General features: G+C 41.1%; 1 protein-coding gene across 5 annotated transcripts in view; it reads right to left on the bottom strand.

Moving 5' to 3' along the window:
* The window catches only part of LOC126293502 (uncharacterized), a 101,773-nt gene that overhangs the window by 9,179 nt on the left and 69,416 nt on the right, over nucleotides 1-23,178 (bottom strand). For 4 of the 5 annotated variants that reach the window (XM_049986753.1, XM_049986752.1, XM_049986754.1 and 1 more), the window contains 2 exons: nucleotides 11,471-11,650; nucleotides 6,103-6,327 (listed from right to left, as the gene is read on the bottom strand). In XM_049986753.1, coding sequence (XP_049842710.1) covers nucleotides 6,103-6,327; nucleotides 11,471-11,650 — 405 coding nt within the window. Of the gene's footprint in view, nucleotides 1-6,102; nucleotides 6,328-11,470; nucleotides 11,651-23,178 lie in introns of those variants that run through there. The other variant, XM_049986756.1, reaches the window with a different exon arrangement.

The following is a 23,178-nucleotide window of genomic DNA, read 5'->3' as shown; positions in this document are numbered from 1 at the left end:
GTTCTAGATGGAGGTAAAATCTTGGAAAATTTCAATATATATCTGGCACTGTAAACAGAACTTAAAAGAAAAATAACACACAATGTATGGGATGAAAAAAAATTAAACTTTATAAAATTATGGCAGTTCTTGTGCTTCTCTCTGGCAGTGAGACCAGAACACTTAACAAATTAGAGATAAATGAGAGTAAAGTCTCTGAAAGGAAATGACAAAGTGCTGTGAATGGAGTACAAAATTAGACAAAATAAAAATATAAACATTAGATGCAGACACAAAGGCTCAATCAATAAACGGTGTAATACATGAATGTCTGGTAAAGGGAAGAACTGTGTTAAAGTCTGTCAGAACAGTCATTACTATTCCAAGATGTGAAATATGTAAAACACGCCAAAACAAGTCTTAGAAGGCCCAAGAAGAGATGGCACAAATAAGGGTAACCCTTTAAGATACAACAGGCATCATGCATAATTTCTGAAAAAGAAGAAGAAGAAGAAGGAGGAGGAGGAGGAGGAGGAGGAGGAGAAACGATGATACGTAACTGAGCAGCAGATGCTAGCATTGAAGCTGCAGAGTTACGATTCCAGCTTCTGTCAGAAGATTGTCTAGGGACTCATACTGAGCCTTACTACACAATGATGAGCTGGATCAGACAGTTCAACAGGATGGCATACCAATCATCTGGTGTCCATAATCCAGTATGTATAAAACAAGTGCCCTACAGAAGCTTAGGATGATGGAATGACTCAGAAAGTGGAGAGCATGAAGCTTCTGCCTAAATTTGTTTTAAGGTAACAGATATGGGGTAAAAGCACCTCTTCTCAGAGAGGAGTCCAGAAACAGAAATGTGCACCTCAAGGTGTTTGTATTCCACACGGAGTATGGGACACTGTGTGGCAACAAAAATAAACATTCTGTGTTTTAGTGAGGAAAAATTGAGAGTCACGGTATGGGACCCAAGAAGAGGATCTCTCCAGAGCCCCTTGTAGTTTACACTCAGCTAAGACCACAGAGAGAGAGAGCTAAACCGAATGCAAACGTCTTCAACATAAACAGCAGGGGTAACCACCAGACTGACAGATTCCGTAAGTCCGCTGACAGCCAAAAGGAAAAGTGTGACACTTGACAAAAATTCCTGACTGGTTCTGATCTTCTGGGCCCAAATCAAGGAAGTACCTCTGAAACCCTAGCCTTGGAGTTTGGTCACAATATGGTGACACCAGGCAGTATTGTGCAAATTTATTTGAGCAGAAAGATACATCAGTAATGTATAGGTAGCATCTGTTGGGAAAGGAATGAAACAGTATTGTCATCTAACCGTGATGTTATTTAATGCGTACGTAAGAGCAATCTGTGAAGAAAGCCAGGGAGAAATTTGGCAAGGGAATTAAAGTTCAGGAAGCAGAAATAAAAACCTGGCGGTTTGCCAACAACACTGTAGTCAGATCAGAGATGGTGAAGTACTGACAGCTGAACGGACTGGAGAAAATCCTGAAAAGATCTTCCAAGATGAACATCAAAGGTAATGGAAAATTTGAAGTAAAAATAGTCTTGGTTGAAAATTATTCTTTTAGTAACACAAGTATTTTATACACTTCAGCAACTTCATTTGATCATATAAAAATAATCAGCAATCTGCTGCATAAAACAAATTTAATTTCTTAACAAGTTTCAGGCACAAAATGCCCTTTTTAAGAAGTTTGTAACTATAACACAACAGTAATAACCTACTGAAGGAGGTCACTAAGTGTCTGAAACTAGTTAAGAAATTAAATTTCTTTAATGCAACCGGTTGCTGACTATTTTCATATATTTTAGAATCAAGGCATTTTACCTCCAAAGGGCAATTTCAGATTATACGTTCGGATAACAAAATAAGCAAAAATTAGGGTATGGGCATAGCATGCATGATTCTAAATGTGAATAAGGAATTGCTATTAACCTTAAAATTTTCCTTTTACAGAATTTTAAAAAACTATAAAAAGGCACGGTGCTAGACTGAAGCACCATCAAATCAGATAAACCTGCAGAAGCCTAGTCAAAGCAACTAATATATCATCATGTAACAGAGGGATATAACATTAAATAAATAATCAAAATGAATGAAACATACTTTAATAAAGTCGTACCAGCAGGTGACCATGGTGTAGGACCATACTCACAAGTAAACATATTCAAACAGAAAACACAGAGGTGCTGCCGCAACCTCACAGCAGGAGCGTTAAGCAGGCACAGAGGTGGTCAATGGAATGAAGCTTGCTTACAATGACTGCACTCAAAGCAGTTCCATGACAGTCAGCATATTTAATGCTTACAAAGAACACCTAAAATGGTTGAATCAGAGTTATTTAACATTCTATCACTATGTTATGTGATATTACGTTAGCTGTTTCATGGTTTTTAGGAAAATTTTAAGATTAATAACAATTCCTTATTCACATTTAGAATTGTGCATACTAGGACCATACCATATTTTCTGCTTATTTTGCTATCCCAACAGATATGAGGCAACAGCCTTGCCGCACAGGATACACCGGTTCCCATCAAATCACTGAAGTTAAGCACTGTCAGGCGTGGCAGGCAGTTGGACGGGTGACTATCTGGGCCATCACACACTGTTGCCATTTTTCGGGGTGCACTCAGCCTCGTGATGACAATTCAGGAGCTACCCGACCAAACAGTAGTGGCTCCGGTCACAGAAAACCAATAAATCGACAGGGAGAGTGGTGTGCTGACCACAAGCCCCTCCTATCCGCATCCTTATCTGAGGACGACACGGCGGTCGGACAGTCCCGATGAGCCACTTGTGGCCTGAAGCCAGAGTGCTATAGATATGAGGATGCTACATGAAGACAAAATGTGTTGTTAATAAATGAATAAATTGCAAGCAAAACTGTTTTTATTAAAATATTCTCATCACAGTTGCTATACCAGAAGACCTATTGAGTCGAGGACTAGTGTTTAAGAAGGGTAGTAGGAGTAATCCATCTAACTACATACCCATATCATTGACATTGGTTTGCAGTAGGGTTTTGGAGCATGTATTGTATTCGAACATTATGAATCACCTCAAAGAGAACAATCTATTGATACGTAATCAGCATGGTTTCAGAAAACATCGTTCTTGTGCAACGCAGGTAGCTCTTTATTCGCACAAATAATGGCCGCTATCGACAGGGGATCTCAAGTTGATTCCGTATTTCTAGCTTTCCGGAAAGCTTTTGACACCGTTCCTCACAAGCGACTTCTAATCAAGCTGCGGAGCTATGGGGTATCGTCTCAGTTGTGCGACTGGATTCGTGATTTCCTGTCGGGAAGGTCACAGTTCGTAGTAATAGACGGCAAATCATCAAGTAAAACTTAAGTGATATCAGGTGTTCGCCAGGGAAGCGTCCTGGGACCTCTGCTGTTCCTGATCTATATAAAAGACCTGGGTGACAATCTGAGCAGTTCTCTTAGGTTGTTCGCAGATCATGCTCTAATTTACCGTCTAATAAGGTCATCCGAAGACCAGTATCAGTTGCAAAGCAATTTAGGAAAGATTGCTGTATGGTGTGGCAGGTAGCAGTTGACGCTAAATAACGAAAAGTGTAAGGTGATCCACACGAGTTCCAAAAGAAATCCGTTGGAATTCGATTACTCGATAAATAGTACTATTCTCAAGGCTGTCAATTCAACTAAGTACCTGGATGTTAAAATTACGAACAACTTCAGTCGGAAAGACCACATATTTATTATTGTGGGGAAGGCGTTTCATTGGCAGGACACTTAGAAGATGCAAGAAGTCCACTAAAGAGACAGCTTACACTACACTCGTTCGTCCTCTGTTAGAATATTGCTGCGCAGTGTGGGATCCTTACCAGTTGGGATTGACGGAGGACATCGAAAGGGTGCAAAAAAGGGCAGCTCGTTTTGTGTTGTCACATAATAGGGGGGAGAGTGTGGCAGATATGATACTCGAAATGGAATGGAAGTCATTACAGCAAAGACATTTTTCGTCGCGGCGAGATCTTTTTACGAAATTTCAGTCACCAACTTTCTCTTCTGAATGCGAAAATATTTTGTTGAGCCCAACCTACATAGGTAGGAATGATCATCAAAATAAAGTAAGAGAAATCAGAGCTCGAACAGAAAGATATAGGTGTTCGTTTTTCCCGCGCGCTGTTCGGGAGCGGAATGGTAGAGAGATAGTATGATTGTGGTTCGATGAACCCTGTGCCAAGCACTTAAATGTGAATTGCAGAAAAGTCATTTAGATGTAGATAATAGCACCAGATTATGGAGGCAATAAAGTGTATTTCTGTGAACAGGTATTTGTGAACACTGAATATAAATTCAAGTGTTAATAAGTCTTTTCTGAAAATATTTGTCTCGAGGACAGCCTTGTATGTAAGTGAAAGAGGAATATTTAACATTTCAGACAAGAGAAACTTTTGAAATGTGGGTCTACAGAAAAATCTAAAGATTACATATGTAGACTGAATTTATAATGAGGAATTACTGAATCAAATTAGGAAAAGGAAAGAAATTTGTGGCACAACCTGACTAAAAGAAGAGATTAGTTTATAGGACACATCCTGAGATTTCAAGCAATCATCAACTCTGTAACATGGGGGAGGGAGGGGGGGGGACGGAGAGGGGGAGGGAGAGAGAGAGAGAGAGAGAGAGAGAGAGAGAGAGAGAGAGAGAGAGAGAGAGCATGGTGGAGAGCACTTACAAATATTATAGAGGGAGACCAGCTCAAATAAGTGGTTGGTAAAAACCTGCCAAACTGCCATATCCAACTGGACCAAATGATCAGTTGTGGATTGCCCCATCAGTGTGTCAAAAATATTATACTTCATGGGCCATCATCTCCAGTAATGTTTACAGCAGGTTAGTCTATAGCTGTTAGCGGAAGCTGAGGTTTGGCCTGGGTTCAAAATTGAGATGAATCCACATTTTGCCTCTGCAAGGGAAATTCATTTTTAAGCCATCTAGAATAGCAGGTAGTTTTTATAATCCATATTCAGGTGTCGAATCAGGGCCTTTGGCATCGTTGCTTGATAACTTGAGCACGATAATCAACACTCTTTCATTATTAATAGACAGGTAGTCAGGCAAGTCACCTTCTGTTTACCATTTACGTGCTTGTTGAAAGTTATGGATCCAGGGGAGGGGAATGGAGGCGGGTGGGGGGTGGGGGTGGGGGGGTGGGAATTCTCAATCAGTGTACATTTCTAAGTTTCTCAGCTAACTGTAGAGAATGAAGGGTCTCAAAAATGACAAGGAATTCTCGAAGTTACAGGCTGTGTTTAGCTCTGACCTCAATCACTAAAATTTACCCCTGATTTTTCCAAAACCATACATACAAGCTGTATAATATTGTGATTTCTTGGATTAATGAAATACAATACAATATGTAAGGGCATGTGGTCCACCCATCACTACAGGGCAACTATTTCTCATTCGAACGACCCTTCAGTCTGTCTCTAGAAGCTATGTGCCTTCCATTCCAGCCCCCCAAAAGGAAAAATTCTCTGCACTTTTGGGAATCAAATGTGCATCTTGTACAGCAATTTGACATGCTGGTCACCTCCCCCCCCCCCCCCCCCCCCCCTACAAATGATATCAGAATAACTATCCTTGCACACATTTCCTCACTTTTCAAGCTACATCAACAAACTGAAATCTGGAGTGACACAGTTCAAGATCTGAGAACACTTTATTCACTTATGCTGCCACAAACAGCTCAGAGGACACATAGCTAGCCTTACATAAAGATATTCCGACTGCCGATCACACTCGTCATGGATGCAGTGTGCGAGTTGGGACAGCAATAGTTAAAACAGAGGCATTTTGCTGTGACAAGATCTCTTCACAAAATTATGGTAGTCAACGTTCTCCTTCAAATTTTGTAGATTGCAACCTACACAGGGAGAAATGGCCACTGCACTGAAATAAGAGAAGTCAGAGCCTGCAGGGAAAGATTACAGTAGTCATTTTTGCCAAATGTTATCAAAGAGTGGAAAGGCACAGAAAGGCTGATAACAGTTCTATGAACCCTCTGCCAAACACTTAAGTATGAACTGCAAAGTAATCATGTAGATTTAGACATTTCCTCACCTGAGACTGACAAGATTTCCTGGAAATCTATCAAATGGCACTCCAGAAACAAGGGACCAGCTGAGTGACAGTGCGCGCAAACCGGACAATTCGAGGATACTGCTCAGACCCGGTAGCAGCTTCGGAAACTCCAGTTCTTCCATGACCAATGTGTGAAGTTGTGGTAGCCTGACGAGGTAGGGGACAAATGTCCCGCCGAGACCTGTGCAACCTGACACGTCCAATCTGGAACAAACCACAAGGCCGTTATCATTTATCAAGGACCAAGTTAAGAGAAAAAAAATGTAAGGAATGACACTCCCAGTGGTCATCTGTGAAACAGAGCATCTTTGACGTACATCAAAATGCTCTGAACACCTTCAAGTAAAAGTATCACAAAATTAAACTCCCGTCTAATATAGACTAGGAGGGGTGGTTGAGGACAAATGTACTTATGAACTGACTTGACAGTCACACACACACACACACACACACACACACACACACACACACACACACACACACACACACACACCAAAAAAAAAAAAAAAAAAAAAAAAAAAAAAAAAAAAAAACCATACATGTCCAGAGGCTCTGAAGCAAGGAGAATAACTGTGTCTCAATTTGAAGCATTAATGTTGTTATGCAACTCCTATAAATTGCATAAATATCAGGATTCTTGTTAACATAATGAGAAAAATCCAATTGTAAATAAGCCACTGTTTTACAGTGAGAAAAGCTATACTGTACGCTTGTTCCATAGAGACAAACCACTCTCTGTACTAATCTCAATGCTTCTATTTTGTATACGGTTCTGTATTACAATATTGGTGAAGTAGTGCCTAAATTGCATTTCACACCACCATTTGCTCTTCCACGACAGAAATGATGCAGCTACGAATAACTCAAACATTTAAACTTATGCTACTTAAGTGTGCTCATTTTGAGATGAATTTGCTGCAGCTTAATATGCCGGAGCTGGACTTGAACCTGGGACCATTGCTTTTGCTGGCGAGTGCTTTATTGCTGAGCTATCTGAGCACGATTTAAGATCCATGCCCACTGCTTTACTTCTGCCAATACCTAATTTCCAACCTTCTGAAATTCACAGAAATTCTCCCACATAACGTGTGGAACTAGCACTTTGAAAGAAAGGATATTGTGGAGACACGGCTTAGCCATAGCCTCGGGGACTTCTTTTGGAATGGATATTCTGTTTGCAGATGAATATGCACCAATTTGCAACTTTCTGGCAGGTTAAAACTGTGAAGTTTGCGAAGTAGGTCAGTGGTACTGGTGGTGGTAAGGCTTCGACTGCGGGTCACGAATCGTGGCCGGATGTCGCAGTCAGTAGAGCATTTGGAAGCGAAAGGTGAAAGGTGAAAGGTGAAAGGTGCCAGGATAGGCACAAATTGCAAACAAGTACACCCCAATCCCATATGCACACACTACTCTGGAAACTGTGAAAGTCCAAGCATAGTATTTCGACATCTAAATGTGTACAAAAGAATGGAACCCTTACATTGTATACACATACAGTTTGGTTTCTTAGCAGTCTCTCTCTCTCAAGCTGGCAATTTATGCGTCACAAGGACGAGGGCATGAGAGAGACGACCATTGCCTTGCTCCAGTATGACTTGGCCTTACTTTTTGGTTTGTAAAAATGTAATGCACACTTTTTGTGTGTGTATTTTTCTTTTATGTATTCATGGGAACCATCCATGTATAGGCTTTCTGACAAACATCAACGAAAGTGACAAAACGATAGTGGTAGATGTGGATATGAAGGCACAGTGCCCCACATTGTTTGGGGAGTTCTGTCAGAAAAAGTAACATTAAAGTAAGAGAAGTATTGTCACTCACCTGGAAAATCACTAGTCAGTAAACAAAATTGGAACACGAGGAATGATAGCAATTTTACTCAGTGTGCTCCTACAATATAGCTGCAACAATACCTGATTATATTTTTAGGCATTTTGACAGTATACAAGGTTCACAGTTTGGTAAACATAGTTGCCATTTCTGGCAGCAGCAATGGCTTCAAGCTGGCTGAGCATCAAGTCAAACTCAGCTTGGATAACAGATAGAGTTAAATAATTCCCAGGTTCAATTTTATGCCAGAGCATCAATTGTAATGGCAATACGCTAGTCTCTCGGCGATCTGCGGCCAGATGGGTGAGAGGTTTGAGGAATGTCTTGGCCAGGGCAATGTTCCCTCTATTGAGATGATTCATGTCTCAGTTTATGTCATTTAGATATAGCATCAATGAGATCTCTAAGATACGCCATGGACAATGGTCTTAACGTGTCAGAAGTTTAATGCCTGCTGTCCAAATTCCCGGCCACCCTGACTGAAGATTGTGATATCCAGTACCCCTGTGTCGCACAAGGTGCTGCGCCTGTGTGTCAGTGTGAACTTTAATCTGGCAACATTCTTTCTGCTCAGAGCATCCGTACGGACATACCTATCGTGTACCACAGCCAGAACGGGGACCCATCTGATAAGATGGTACGGTGCCACTCCAGTGTCCAGTGCCATTGTCAAGTACAGAACTTCGTCTGGCCGACAGCTCGTACACTCCAGATGTTGTCACACAGCTTGTGTGGATACTCATCTCATTGCAAATAATGTTTTTAACCCATTTCCTGACATGCTGTAGATGGCATGCTCGTGCGATCCTACACAGCCGAACAAACGATGTGTGTGTCCTCTCAGGTGCTAGGCGCAAGGCACTGTCAAAATTCCATATCTGGTTGAATACGGCCACCCCGAACTTGCCAATTCCAGAACTGCATGAAGGTCTCAATACCTGCCCGATGCCAGCAGCAGTACTACAAAACGATAAACTGGCATCTCGACAGGCGACAATCCTGTCACCAAAGAGAGCGTTAATTGTCCTCTGAGCTACTTTAATTATGTAAACAATTGAACTTTAAACTTTCTACATCCATATTTTGTTTTATAACAACATAATCATCTGTACCAAGAGAGTTGACCAACTGCCTTAAACATACATAGCTGGTGCAAAAGGAAGAGAAAAAATAAATTTTAAATAAGCAAATTCGATAGTCATTGTTCACGGCGTCAGCTGCAGCTGTGACCTTTCCTCTTTTTGTCCTCGTCTTCTAAACACCTTCAAAGCTTGCCACCAAGGAACAGGCGGCCCACACAGCAGATGGAGATGCTCACTCACCATCTTGTCTTGTGGAAGTGTCGGATTCAAGTCTTTCCCATATTCTAATAACAAATCAAATTAAGAATGCTCCTATCATAGCACAAAAAAAGCGCACGTCCTGGGCAGAGTTACGGATATAAAAGAAGAGATCTAGCTTTTTGACTTGTCTGGCAGCTTCAAAGACATTTCAATGAAAACATACTGACATATTTGTGCTTTTGTACCCATGTAACATAATATAATGCACAGTGTCAACTAAAGCAACATGTACAAAATCCACCCCCCCCCCCCCAAAAAAAAATGTTTTAGCCATTAGATGTAAGCTCTTCAGCCATATGATATTAACAGTATTTACTGGTGAATATTCTAGATTTTGGGCAAAAGATCGGGGACTTTAGCCTACACACTGCAAGGTGCAGTGTGCCACCACATTGCAGATAGGACATCTCACTGCACTGAAAATTGAGTTAACTCGTAAAAAGCATAAATATGTAAAGATATTTGATTTAAATGTCTCGGAAGCTGCCAGTTAAGTCAAAAAGCTAGTTCCCTTCTTTACATCCCCAACTCTGCTCACAACACATTCGCTTTTTTTGTGCCATGACAAGAGCATTTTACATTCTGGTTCTCAACTTTTACTTTCCCATAATTTTGACATTAGACCACAACAGCTTGGCAGCCAATGCAGATTTCTGTTGACTATGACGACTGATCTGATATTGGTTTTTTAATTGTCTTTTGAACCGTTTTTCTTAGAAATTTGGAGAGACTGAAAACAAAAACGCACAGTCTCTGGTTGTTGAGACCAGAGGATCTGGCCACAGCAGGTTGTCTATTTCCAATGAAGGCCTTGTTCGCTGAAAGCTCACTTTCTGACCGTCTTTTCGTTGTCCACATATGCGACTCAGCACGTCTGCTATTTGATGAGTAGCAACTACACTTTTCACAAAATTGTTACATTCCATCCTGGATTTTCCATTGTTTAATTTTAAAATTGTGTGTAATGGCACTTAAAAATGGCATTAATGGTTATAAAACTATTTTAAACAGAATAAAGTAACATCTGTAGCAAAAAGATCATGTGATAAGTTATTCGCTTGTTACACCAGATGCTGATGAAACCAATTCAATTTTTAGGATCCATTACAACTTCTGAAGAGGACAGTTTGAAAATTGTTGAAACCTAGGTCAAGGGTTCCAATAAACCTTTATTTGCAATTGGTTTACTATTTCTTTCAACCTCTCCTAGTTTACTTTCACACAGTTGCTGTTTCACAAAAGTACAGGACAACCATTAATTACATGTATTTGTCTACATTCTTAAATTTATTTAACTGATTTGCAGAAGTTTGGAACACAGATGTGACACACACAAGAAAACTCACAAAAACATGTTTTTGCTAGTAAAATCCAAATGACGATAGATCTTTGACAGAAAGTTTTCAATTTTATTGTAAGAATGCATGTTTTAATTATTTGATTCACTTTAAACTGTTTTCGTGCATTCAGTTCCTGTTTGTAAGAATTTTACATGCTACATTTAACCTATGTCTTGACAACAGATAATGATTACTGGATAAAAATAATTTTGTTTTAACTTCATCCATTTATCTACATTCATGCAAAGTTGGAACTTATTCATACAAGATTAAAATATACAAGTGGCGACTTCAAAAATCTCCCAGAAAAACGTGTTCCTTACATGTCAAATCCAATGGAGCAAGATTTTTTTTCAAATGGTTAAAACTTATTTTTGATTAAGGTCTGATATACCAGTAGACCAAATTTGAACCATCAGCCTCACCAGACCAGTCATTTAAAGGTGATTCTTTTTGCACATGAAATATGAACAGTGTGTATACAAATGGTGCCTTTTGCTGAGCATTAATTCAGCCCAATTAAAATCTTTTGCAAGAGGAATTTATTAATTTGCACAATTTCTCTGTACACTGGCTCCGCTTCATCATTCAAACCTTGCTTAACATACTGTAACAACAAGAGGAAGACAGATGTTTGAATGGCTATACAAATGGCCGCTGGTCCAGACTAAAGCAAAATCCTTTTACCTCATGTTTACATTTCCAAACTGTGATTCTGCATGTGGCCTTTTCATGAATATTTGTTACAGTTCCTTACTGCTACAAGTCATGAACTGTCAACTGCTTCAGCAATTACTTTGTTCACACTACATTCCAGTCAGCAACAATACTTACATTTCAAGGTGTTCCAGATGGCAGATCTGTGAGAATGCAGTGTCAGACAGTAGTTCAGAATGTCTGACGCAAAGTTCCCGTAAAGTGGGGAAACCATGGCTGATGGCAATTACAGTGCTATCGTCCAGGCTGCGACCCGCTCGTAGATTCAGAAGCCTCAGTTTTGGCAGCCCACCAGTCCTTAAAAACACAGATGAATAAAAATTTTATGTTGTGAAAGATTCTTTCTCTATGTAATGGAAAAAATTAGGGAGAGAAATTTGAAATCACCTGATGAATTGGTGACACATCCGTCTTTTGATTTTGATGATTTTGGCATCCTAATTAGGTGCCAACCCAAACTAAATGTCACAAAAAGATTTATTTATTTAACTCAATCTCATGAGGGCCTTCAGGCCCTGTCTTACACTGGACCAGTGTTTCACATGTAGAATACTTTTTTTTTACTTTGGAGACAACGTAAATAAATACTGTTGATTACAAGCTAATACAGTTAATACTGGCAGTATTTCTATTACTGCTGCTTCCAACAACAAAATAATAACGATGGCGACAATAACAGTAGTAGTAGTAGTAGTAGTAGTAGTAGTAGTAATGATAGTGGCAAATACAAAAGAATTTATAAGTGTACATAATAAACATTTTCTGACATAGCGAGCTGGGCAGAAGGACGTAAAGGTGTAATGAGTGAGTACAGGGGCAATTGCAGTTATGGAGATGTTATTCAGTTCTCTAACACAATGCGGGAGGTTGGGTCACTATGCCACCTTTTTTTGGGGATATCTAGGTCACAGATCACGATGTACTATCCAATTTCGACCAGACAGAACTGTTAGAACACTTGCACTTTGTACATTAGAGGTCCAAAAGATGATAGTTTTCCAGATATCAAAGATGTAATTTTTATTTATTATTTTTGAGCTTTTCCTCATTACAGAGGCTTATCTCCAACATAATAATTTACTTGGAAATTACAATACAAAGAATAAACGTTCTTAAACTATATTTTCAAAATATTCCTCCAGGTGTTTCTATCTTGTGTGTCCTCTTCCTGTGCACCCATTCTCTCATTGTAGCTGTACATTTTGGAGCCAGGTGGTCATAGGTTGTCGTCTTCTTCTCCCCTCCAGTTCCCACTCCAGTATCAATTTTGGCATTCTGGCTTTCTCCATTCGTCACACATGCCCGTACCACTGTAATTTCTTCCTATCCATTACAGCATATATTCTTACCTCAGCTCAGTACAGCCGATAGAAACACAAATAACAACCGAAAATTTAAGTTCCTAGCTTTCGGAATAAATGTTCCTTCATCAGGGAGGAAAGAGGGGAAAGAAAGGGAAGAAGGGAAAGTGGATTTAGTTACTCGCAACCCAGGTTATGAAGCAACAGGGAAAGGGAAACAGGGAAGGTAGCAAGGATGGAGGCATGGTTGTCAGAGGGAAGCCAAAGATATTCTACTGTCAATATATAGTAGAATATCTTTGGCTTCCCTCTGACAACCATGCCTCCATCCTTGCTACCTTAAATTTTCGGTTGTTTTTTGTGTTTCTATTGGTTGTACTGAGCTGAGGTAAGTACTGGCCAGCCCCTCTATCTCTTTGTTAGTAATTGTTTCACATCTTTGTATGAGATTTTCCATTAATTAGTTACATCATATATTCTTTCTTTTATTTCCATTCTCCTTATTATTTTGGTGTTCCTTATCGTTTCTTTCCTGGAGATTCTTGCCTGTCTTCTCCAGAAGTCCATCTCTAGAGCTTGTAATTTTTTAATGTGCTTCAGGTTAATTGTCCAGGTCTCCGTTCCATACAGAACTACACTCTCTAATATGGATTTGTATATTAATTTAACAAAAAGTGTTTATCTTTTTATTTTCTTTCCTTCAATGTATTGCTCGTCTGAATCATTAGTCAAGTATTTGGTTTTTTGCTAATTAATCTTCAAACCCCAAGTTTTGTGTGCTACTGCTAATTTTGATCAGTTTTACATGTCACTGAACAATAACCAAGTGTGGACCCTTAAAATATGAAGATGATCATTAAACAGAATGTGGGAAAAATCAACCTGATGATAGGCAAGATTACATAGAGAAAAATTTCCCAAATAGATACAGTCAATCAGTCATGTACTTAAGTAAATCTGTGCAGCAATTGAACATATTTGGATTTGCCTGCAGACTGTTGTGTCCAAATAAACTGTTATTGCACCTTTTTATAGTGAGTTCTCTGTACATCAGCAAAAACTAAAATATCTGACCTTTAGACACTGCATTTTACAGTACCACATATTCTTAACACAGTGCTATTTTCCAGTATAGATCATTATCTTAACAAAGTAATAACACTACAGTTATATTAGCACAGTCAGTTTAACAGCTGAGCTTTACTTGGCAAAATTCACTGAAAATCTGCATCTAATGTAGGATGCCACGGATAGGAGATGAAAGTCCGCCTATTCTTTGACTGTTCACCTAGATCGTTACTTTCAGCTAATTTAACTGGTACTTGCGCTCTTCAGTGTAACAGGTGTTAGATGGTCCCCTTTAAAGTGTACAGACTTCCCCACAATCGTTATCGATTAGTAGCCGATTTGTGACCTTAGCTCCACAACAGTGCTTTTCCGATCTACAGTTATCAGGGAATTCTGCGTCACTACCATGGTCCGACCTTATTATCAGATTATTTTTTTCCATATTACGTATAACCAAAACTAGTCAGTAGTCATGTGTGTCTTACACTGTGAAAATAAATATTTCTAAAAAAAAGATGCCAATGCGATATCTCTAATGTTGAAGTGTCATTCATTATCAACGAGAGACTTTAGGAGCATAAAGAAGCCAGCTGGCGAGGGACCTGTGTTCACATCACACTAAAGAGCCATACACAGGCTTCAGAATATTCCTGTTTGCTACATCTTTTACTCTTCGGCAAGATAGTGAAAGCTGTCATAAAAATTATGTATTGTTTCAAATTGAACAAAGTTTACTGTTAATGAGGAAAAAGGTTTATCAGCATACTTAACTGTGGACTTCAACAACTCCTATTTGATATTGCAATATTCTGTGCACACTATTTAAAAAAAATTGTTCTGTGTTTTCTCACAACACATGTGGTTTTCTTTCTTTCTCTATGGGTAGGGTGCAGTGAAGTATGAACACAAAAAACTCATCAAAACTATTTCTGTGTGTGTGTGTGTGTGTGTGTGTGTGTGTGTGTGTGAGAGAGAGAGAGAGAGAGAGAGAGAGAGAGAGAGAGAGAGAGAGAGAGAGAGAGAGAGAGTGTGTGTTCCTCAACGACTCAATTATTTTCTTCCCGCCATTGTAACCATTCACAATATGTCACAAGGTATTCATTCAAAAACACAGAAAGCAAAGAGATCCTCTGCACCCAGCACAATTGATCAAAGCTATTTTCTTGCACATACACATTACCGGCCTGATTTGATGATGATAATTATGATGATGATGTCAGTTTGCAGGGCACTAAACGTTGTGGTCATCAGTGCCCATTGAAGTTCCCAACCTTTCCGGTTCCAATCTTGTCACTTCCAAAATGATGATGAGGACAACACAAACATCCAGTTCCCAGATGGAGAAAATCCCAACCTGGCTGGGAATCAAACCCAGAACCCCGTGATTCAGAGGTAGCAATGCTAGCCACTAGACTACAAGCTGTGGACCCCTGCCTGATTTGCACAGGAAAACCAACTCCTTTTTTTTCACTCATGAAGACACTACTCTTGGCAGTTAACTTTCTCATCTATCACATTACACTGATACAGTGTGAAATATTGGGGCTGTCTACTGATAATGTAAAAGACTAGGCATAGTAATGAAACTGGGCACTATACCATATTTATTTTGTTGTAAAAAAATTATTTTATGATAGATTTTTCAATGTTTGTTAAGAAACTGTCATCTGGGCTTAAACTGCATGTCTACAATCCCGGAGTCCTGTGGCACTATTTATGTATCCACATACCTTATTTGCTGTTATGCTAAGAAAAAGTTTCACTTTCTTTATTTCAATAATCATAAGCTGACAAAAAAATTAAGCATTGAGAAGAAATGGTAAGATATCATTGTAACTTCATACATATACACACCATTGGTGGGTATGTAAATGACTGTAGTTGCAATTCTCTCAGACAGGCAGGACAATCACCAGGGCGCATTATTGTTATATGTGTTTAGTGTTCTTACCAGGCCTGGTAGCGAACTTTGAGTCATCAGTTTTTTGAGTAATCAGTCTTCTGACAGGTTTGATGTAGTTTACCACAATATCCTCTCCTGTGCCAGCCTTTCCGTCTCAGAGCAGCAGTTGCAACCTACACCCTCAATTATTTGCTCGATTTATCAGTCTCTGTCTTGCTCAACAGCTCCCTCGATTACCGTAAAAGTTATTTCCTGATGTCCTAACAAATGTCCTATTATCATTCTTTCCCTTCTTGTTGTCAATGTTTTCCATATATTACTTTCCTTAGTGATTCTGCAGAGAACCTTCTCATTCCTTACCTTATCAGTCTACCTAATTTTCAACATTCTTCTTTAGCACCACATCTCAAATGCTTCGATTCTCTTCTGTTCCAGTTTTCCCACAGTCCGTGTCTCACACGCCATACAATGCTGTGCTCTAAACATAACATACATTCTAGAAACTTCCTCCTCAAATTAAGCCCTATGTTTGAGACTAATGGACTTCTGTTGCCCTTCCTATCAGCACTAGTCTACTTTTCCTGTCCTCCTCCCTCCATCCATCATGGGCTGTTTTGCTGACTGAGCAGAAGTGTACCTTAACTTAATCAACTTCGTGATCATAAGTTCTGTTGTTAAGTTTCTCACTGTTCTCATTTCTGCTACTTTTCATTACTTCCACCTCTCTTTGACTTACTCTCAATCCATACTGTGTACTCATTAGACTAGAATGAGATTTTCACTCTGCAGCGGAGTGTGCGCTGATATGAAACTTCCTGGCAGATTAAAACTGTGTGCTCAACCGAGACTCAAACTCGGGATGGTAGAGCACTTGCCCGCGAAAGGCGAAGGTCCCGAGTTCGAGTCTCGGTCAGACACACAGTTTTAATCTGCCAGGAAGTTTCATATCAGCGCACACTCCGCTGCAGAGTGAAAATCTCATTCTGGAAACATCCCCCAGGCTGTGGCTAAGCCATGTCTCCGCTATATCCTTTCTTTCAGGAGTGCTAGTTCTGCAAGGTTCGCAGAAGAGCTTCTGTAAAGTTTGGAAGGTAGGACACGAGATACTGGCAGAAGTAAAGCTGTGAGTACCGGGCGTGAGTCGTGCTTCAGTAGCTCAGTTGGTAGAGCACTTGCCCGCGAAAGGCAAAGGTCCCGAGTTCGAGTCTCGGTGGGGCACACAGTTTTACTGCCAGGAAGTTTCACTCATTAGACTGTTCGTTCCATTCAACAAGTCCTGTAATTTTTCTTCATCATCACCAAGGACAGCAAAGTCGTCAGCAAATCTTAGCATTGATATCCTTTCACCTCGAATTTTAATTCCACTCTTGAAGCGTTCTTGTATTTCCGTCATTGTTTTTTCGACACACTGATTGAACAGCAGAGGCAAAAGATGACATCCCTGTCTTACACTCTCATTTCTGGGCACTCGTTCTTGGTCTCCCACTCTTATTATTCCCTCTCTGTTCTTGTACACACTGTACACGAGGGCTGGAACTTAAATAGACGCAAGTATTTATTCACAAACAATACAAAAGAGTCACATGTTTGCACCTGTTACTGTCCTTCAAAGCAGTCACCACATTGTGTAGAACCCGTTGCCAGCGATGTGGAAGGTGAAGTATACCGTTAGAAGATCCTGTTCTGTTAATGCTGCGAATGGAGCAGTTTACTGCTTGCCGAATCTCTGGAGCACTTCTGCAGCGAATGCCACAAAGTGGTTCCTTCACCTCTGGAATCAAATTAAAGTCACAAGGACTTAAGTCTGGGGAGCATGGTGGATGGTACAGTACTTCCCAGTCTCATCGACTGAACAGAGCAACCACAGCTTGCACTGTATGCGCCTGTGCATTGTCGTTCAAAATGATGGGTGGGTTGTGCAGAAAGTGTTGATACTTCTTCCGCAAAGATGGTTGCAGGTGATGCTCCAAAAATAAACAGTAATACTGTGCACTGATGGTCTGCCGTGGAGGAACATACACCATCACAGTAGGACTTTGATGGTCTTTCGACTTAAGTGGTAACCCAGAATGATGCTATTCATCGGTTTTGCTTTTCAGTTTTGGCTCGTACAATGTGGCCCATGTCTCATCCAGTGTTTCAATATGGCTTAAGAAAGCCTCTCCTTTACGCTCCAAGTGCGTCTGAGCAGCACTATAACGCATCCATTTCTGCATTTACATCAAGTCACGTGGAACCCATCGTGATACTATTTTTCGCATGCCCAGGTATTCCCTCAGGATGCAAAGCACAGTCATATGCACTAATCCGGTTTTGTGGGCGAGCTCACGAATCATATGGCGTCTATCACTGTCCACTAATGTGGCAACAGCACTTCTTCAGAGACGCTAGGACGACCTGCCCGACGCAGTTTGCCGACCTTTGTTGCAGGCTTTTACATAATGTGCCACTGTTCTGTACGGCAATGCCGATTCCCCACACACCTCTTGAAGATCTTGATGACACTGTCATGCTGCACGACCTTTGGACATTCAATCTTGATCCAACTCTGTTGTTGCTGTTTCTAAAAAACAGTGACACCATTACGTTAGACCAATCGCTCACAACTGACTGTGTTTCCCTTGATTGTGCGCACGCCGCTAATGTGGGATAGGCAAGTCCATTTGCTCGGAGATAATTTAGGTATGTCAACAACATGTGCTATCAGTGATAATAGTAGATTCCATTGCATAGTGTCTCCACAGCAGTGTTGCCACTATTTAAGTTCCAATCTACGTATTACCTGTCTTTCCGTATGGCTTACCCATATTTTTCTCAGGATTTCGAAAATTGTGCACCATTTTATGTTGTATGTTGTCAAATGCTTCCTCCAGGTTGACAGAAGGGTATATAAGGGGTGTGAACAGTGCCAGTGTAAGTGGGCACTGTCAAGGATAGAAAGGCGTTGCGTAGTCGTCTGAGACAGTCTCATAAGCACCTGACAGAGTTTCAGGTTTGACAGGAGCCTCACTGTGGTTCTCTACATTTGGCGAGAAGCAGGTCAAATCATTCAGTATCCAGATTTGTGGAGCAGCGATGTGACAAGGGTCAATGATGGACTGCACGGGAAGGTGGTCGCAGGTATACATCTACATCTACACTACTGGCCATTAAAGTTGCTACTGCAAGAAGAAATGCAGATGAGAAACGGGTATTCAATGGACAAATATATTATACTAGAACTGACATGTAATCACATTTTCACACAATTTGGGCAGAGATCCTGAGAAATCAGTACCCAGAACAACCACCTCTTGCCGTAATAATTGCCTTGATACGCCTAGCCATTGAGTCAAACAGAGCTTGGATGGCGTGTACAGGTACAGCTGCCCATGCTGCTTCAACACGATACCATAGTTCATCAAGAGTAGTGACTTGTGTATTGTGACGAGCCAGTTGCTCGGTCAACATTGACCAGACGTTTTCAATTGGTGAGAGATATGGAGAATGTGCTGGCCAGGGCAGCAGTCGAACATTTTCTATATCCAGAAAGGCCCGTACAGGACCTGCAACATGCGGTCGTGCATTATCCTGCTGAAATGTAGGGTTTCGCAGTGATCGAATGAAGGGTAGAGCCACGGGTCGTAACACATTTGAAATATAGCGTCCACTGTTCAAAGTGCCGTCAATGAGAACAAGAGGTGACTGAGACATGTAACCAATGGCACCCCATACCATCACGCCCGGTCATACGCCAGTATGGCGATGACGAATACAGCCTTCCAATATGCGTTCACCGCGATGTCGCCAAACACGGATGCGAACATCATGAAGCTGTAAACAGAACCTGGATTCATCCAAAAAAATGACGTTTTGCCATTCGTGCACCCAGGTTCGTCGTCGAGTACACCATTGCAGGCCCTCCTGTATGTGATGCAGCGTCAAGGGTAACCACGGCCTTGCTCTCCGAGCTGATAGTCCATGCTGCTGCAAACATTGTCGAGCTGTTCGTGCAGATGGTTGTTGTCTTTGCAAATGTATCCATCTATTGACTCAGGGATCGAGACGGGCTGCACGATCCGTTACAGCCATGCGGATAAGATGCCTGTCATCTTGACTACTAGTAATACGAGGCCGTTGGGATCCAGCACGGCGTTCTGTTTTACCCTCCTGAACACACCGATTCCACATTCTGCTAACAGTTATTGGATCTCGACTAACGCGAGGAGCAATTTTGTGATACGATAAACCACAATCGCTATAGGCTATAATCTGACCTTTATCAAAGTCGGAAATGTGATGATACGCATTTATCCTCCTTACACGAGGCATCACGATGACGTTTCACCAGGCAATGCCGGTGAATTGCTGTTTGTGTATGGGAAATCTGTTGGAAACTTGCCTCGTGTCAGCACGTTGTAGGTGTCGCCACGGGTGCCGACCTTGTGTGAATGCTCTGAAATGCTCTTCGTGTTGGTTAAATTTCGCATCTGTAGAACGTCATCTTCATGGTGTAGCAATTTTAATGGCCAGTAGTGTACATTTACACAGATACTCTGCAAGCCACTGTATGGGGTGCCCTGTACCACTACCAGTAGTTTCCTTTCCTGTTACTTTTGCAAACAGAGCGAGGGAAAAACAACAGTCTATGTGCCTCCATATGAGCTCTAATTCTTCGTATCTTATTTTCCTGGTCCTTACTTGCAATGTATGTTGGTGGCAGTAGAATCGTTTGGCAGTCAGCTTCGAATGCCAGTTCTTAACATTCTCTTGATAGTGTTCGCCGAAAACAAAGCCACGTTACCTCCAGTGATTACCATCTCAGCTCCCATGCCGTCTCCATAACACATTTTTTGAAACTACTGGTAACAAATCTAGCAGCCCGTCTCTGAATTGCTTCATTGTTCTTTCAATCCAACCTGTTACAGATCTCAAACAATCCAGTAGTACTGAAGAATAGGTCGTACCCGTGTCCTACATGTTCTATCCTCTATAGGCGAACTATCAACTTTGACAACTAACCGTACACCACAGCATCGTCAGCAAACAACCGCAGATTGCTGCCTTCCCCGTCCGCCAAATTCATTTATGTTTATAGAAAACAACAGCAGCCCTATCACATTTGCCTGGGGTACCCCTGACGATACCCCCATCTCTGATTAACTCTGGCTGTCGAGGACAACATACTGGGTTCTGTTACTTTATAAGTTTCAAGCCACTCACATATCTGTGAACTTACTCCAATTGCTAGTAACTTTATTAACAGCTTGAAATTGGGCACTGTGTCAAATGCTTTCCAGAAATCTGGAAATACAGAATCTACTTGTTGCCCTTATCGATAATTTGCAATATACCATGTGAAAAAAAGAGTTTTTCACTAGCTATGCTTTCTAAAACAATGCTGATCATAGAAGTAAGCTTCTCAGTCTCAAGAAAATTTGTTATATCCACACTGAGAATGTGTTCATGGATCCTGCAGCAAATTACGAGGGCTATGCCGAAAGTTTTTAGCAGCCCATAAACCATAAGGCGGAAGACAATGGGGTTGTTTTCATTTGAAAGAGCGATGTTTTTCGACCTCGGGACGTGCGCACGCAGCCCCTGGCCAGCTGTGATCCCCCCCACAGCACGATAAGAATGCACAGGCAGTGCTAAGTCAGAGACGGTGCAAGATGGAGCTGTTGCACCGCGACTTTCGCGCCATGATTTTTTACGATTATAAAAAGGGTTTAAGTGCCAAAGAATGCCATTCTTCTGTGCTGCATGTTGTTGGTGAAGCTTCCCCTTCTAGAGTCACAGTTGGAATTCGGTTTCGCGAGTTTTCGAGGAGTCGGCAGTCAATTGAAGATGAACCTCGTCCCGGTCGGCCAGCAACAGCTGTGAGTCCTGAAAACATTGATGCTGTGAGGAAAACGATCGAAGAAGATCCACATCTTACATTTTGCGACATTGAAGGGATCCTAAATATTGGATCCACAGCAGCACAGACCATCGTTCATAGTCACTGAGGCCTTACTAAGAGGTGCCCGTTGGGTGCCACATTCCCTGACAGAAAGCCAAAAGGAGGCGAGAGTGGACTGGTGTCGTTTCATGCTCGAAAAATTCAATGGAGGGAAGTCCCAAGACACCTTCAATATCATCACAGGTGATGAAACGTGGGTCTACCATTATGACCCTGAAACGAAGAGACATTCGCCTGTGTGGTGCTTTCCAGGGGAGGAACCACCCAGAAAAGTTCAATGAAGTCGGAGCTCTGGAAAAAAGATGGTGGCAACTTTTTTCACAAAGATCGCGCATCTCACCTCTGTGACCTTGGACACACGTCGTACAGTCAATGCTGAAAGGTACGTGAATGATTGTCTTCCTAAAGTCATCGTCACAAGGAAGTCACAGCATCCAAAGTCCAAGAGAGGGTACCTTCTGCTGCATCACGACAATGCATCTGCCACAGGGTTGCCAGAACGATGGACTTTCTGGAGAAGGAAAAAGTGCAAGTGTTACCCCATCCCCCCTGGCCCCCTGTGACTTCTTTCTGTTCCCTAAGACTAAGGAAAAAATTCGAGGGCAGTGGTTTTAATCAGATGAAGAGGCCATTGCAGCGTAATAGAGTGCACTAAGTGACATCCCAAAAGAAACTTGGACTGACATTTTCTAAGTGGTTTCAGACAAAGGAAAAATGTACACATGCTAATGGAGAGTATTTTGAAAAGTTGTAAACTTACTTTTTTTTCCTTTTTTTTGCAAATAATTTTTTTTTCACACATTCCGCTAAAAACTTTCAGCATAGCCCTTGTGTAGTTAGGAATATGGTCTCTAATTTTGTAGGTCCATTCTTTTACCCTTCTCATATACAGGAGTCACTGGCACTTTTTTCAATCACTTGTGACTGTGCTAGGCAAGAGATTTGTGATAAATGTGAGCCAGGTAATGGGCTAATACCATAGGGTACTCTTTGTAAAACAGAACTGTGTTTCACTTATTTGTTTCCAAATCTTTCAGTTGTTTCTTGAAGTCATTGATGCTTATTACTATGTTGTCCATAAAGGAGTCTGTCCAATGGTCAAATGATGGTGTGTTTGAACTTGAATGATTTCTTGAACGTGAAATTTAGAACTTTCATTCTGGTCCGGAAGCTGGAGCTGGCATTTGTGTGTGCATGAGATGTGTTTGCTTGCTTGTGTGCGTGTTGGTTCAAATGGCTCTGAACACTATGGGACTTAACACTGAGGTCATCAGCCACCTAGAACTTAGACCTACTTAAACCTAACTAACCTAAGGACATCACACACATACATGCCCGAGGCAGGATTCAAACCTGCGACTGCAGCGGTCGCGTGGTTCCAGACTGTGTGTGTGTGTGTGTGTGTGTGTGTGTTTGTGTGTTTACTGACGAAGGCTGTGGCCAAAAGCTATATGTGACTGTCTTTTAATCATGCGTGTCTGCAACTTGACATGTCCTCTTTACGATAAGAAAGTAACCTACCTTTTCCTCCATTGTTGATATTCATACCTGGAACATCCGTTGTTTAATTTAAAGCTTCAACTTTCGTTTTGTTATCTTCAACTGCCACCCA

This window comes from Schistocerca gregaria, chromosome 10 (assembly GCF_023897955.1).
Source record: "Schistocerca gregaria isolate iqSchGreg1 chromosome 10, iqSchGreg1.2, whole genome shotgun sequence".
In the NCBI taxonomy this organism is placed as follows: Eukaryota; Metazoa; Arthropoda; class Insecta; order Orthoptera; family Acrididae; genus Schistocerca; species Schistocerca gregaria.
This window is presented reverse-complemented; position numbering and strand designations above follow the sequence as displayed.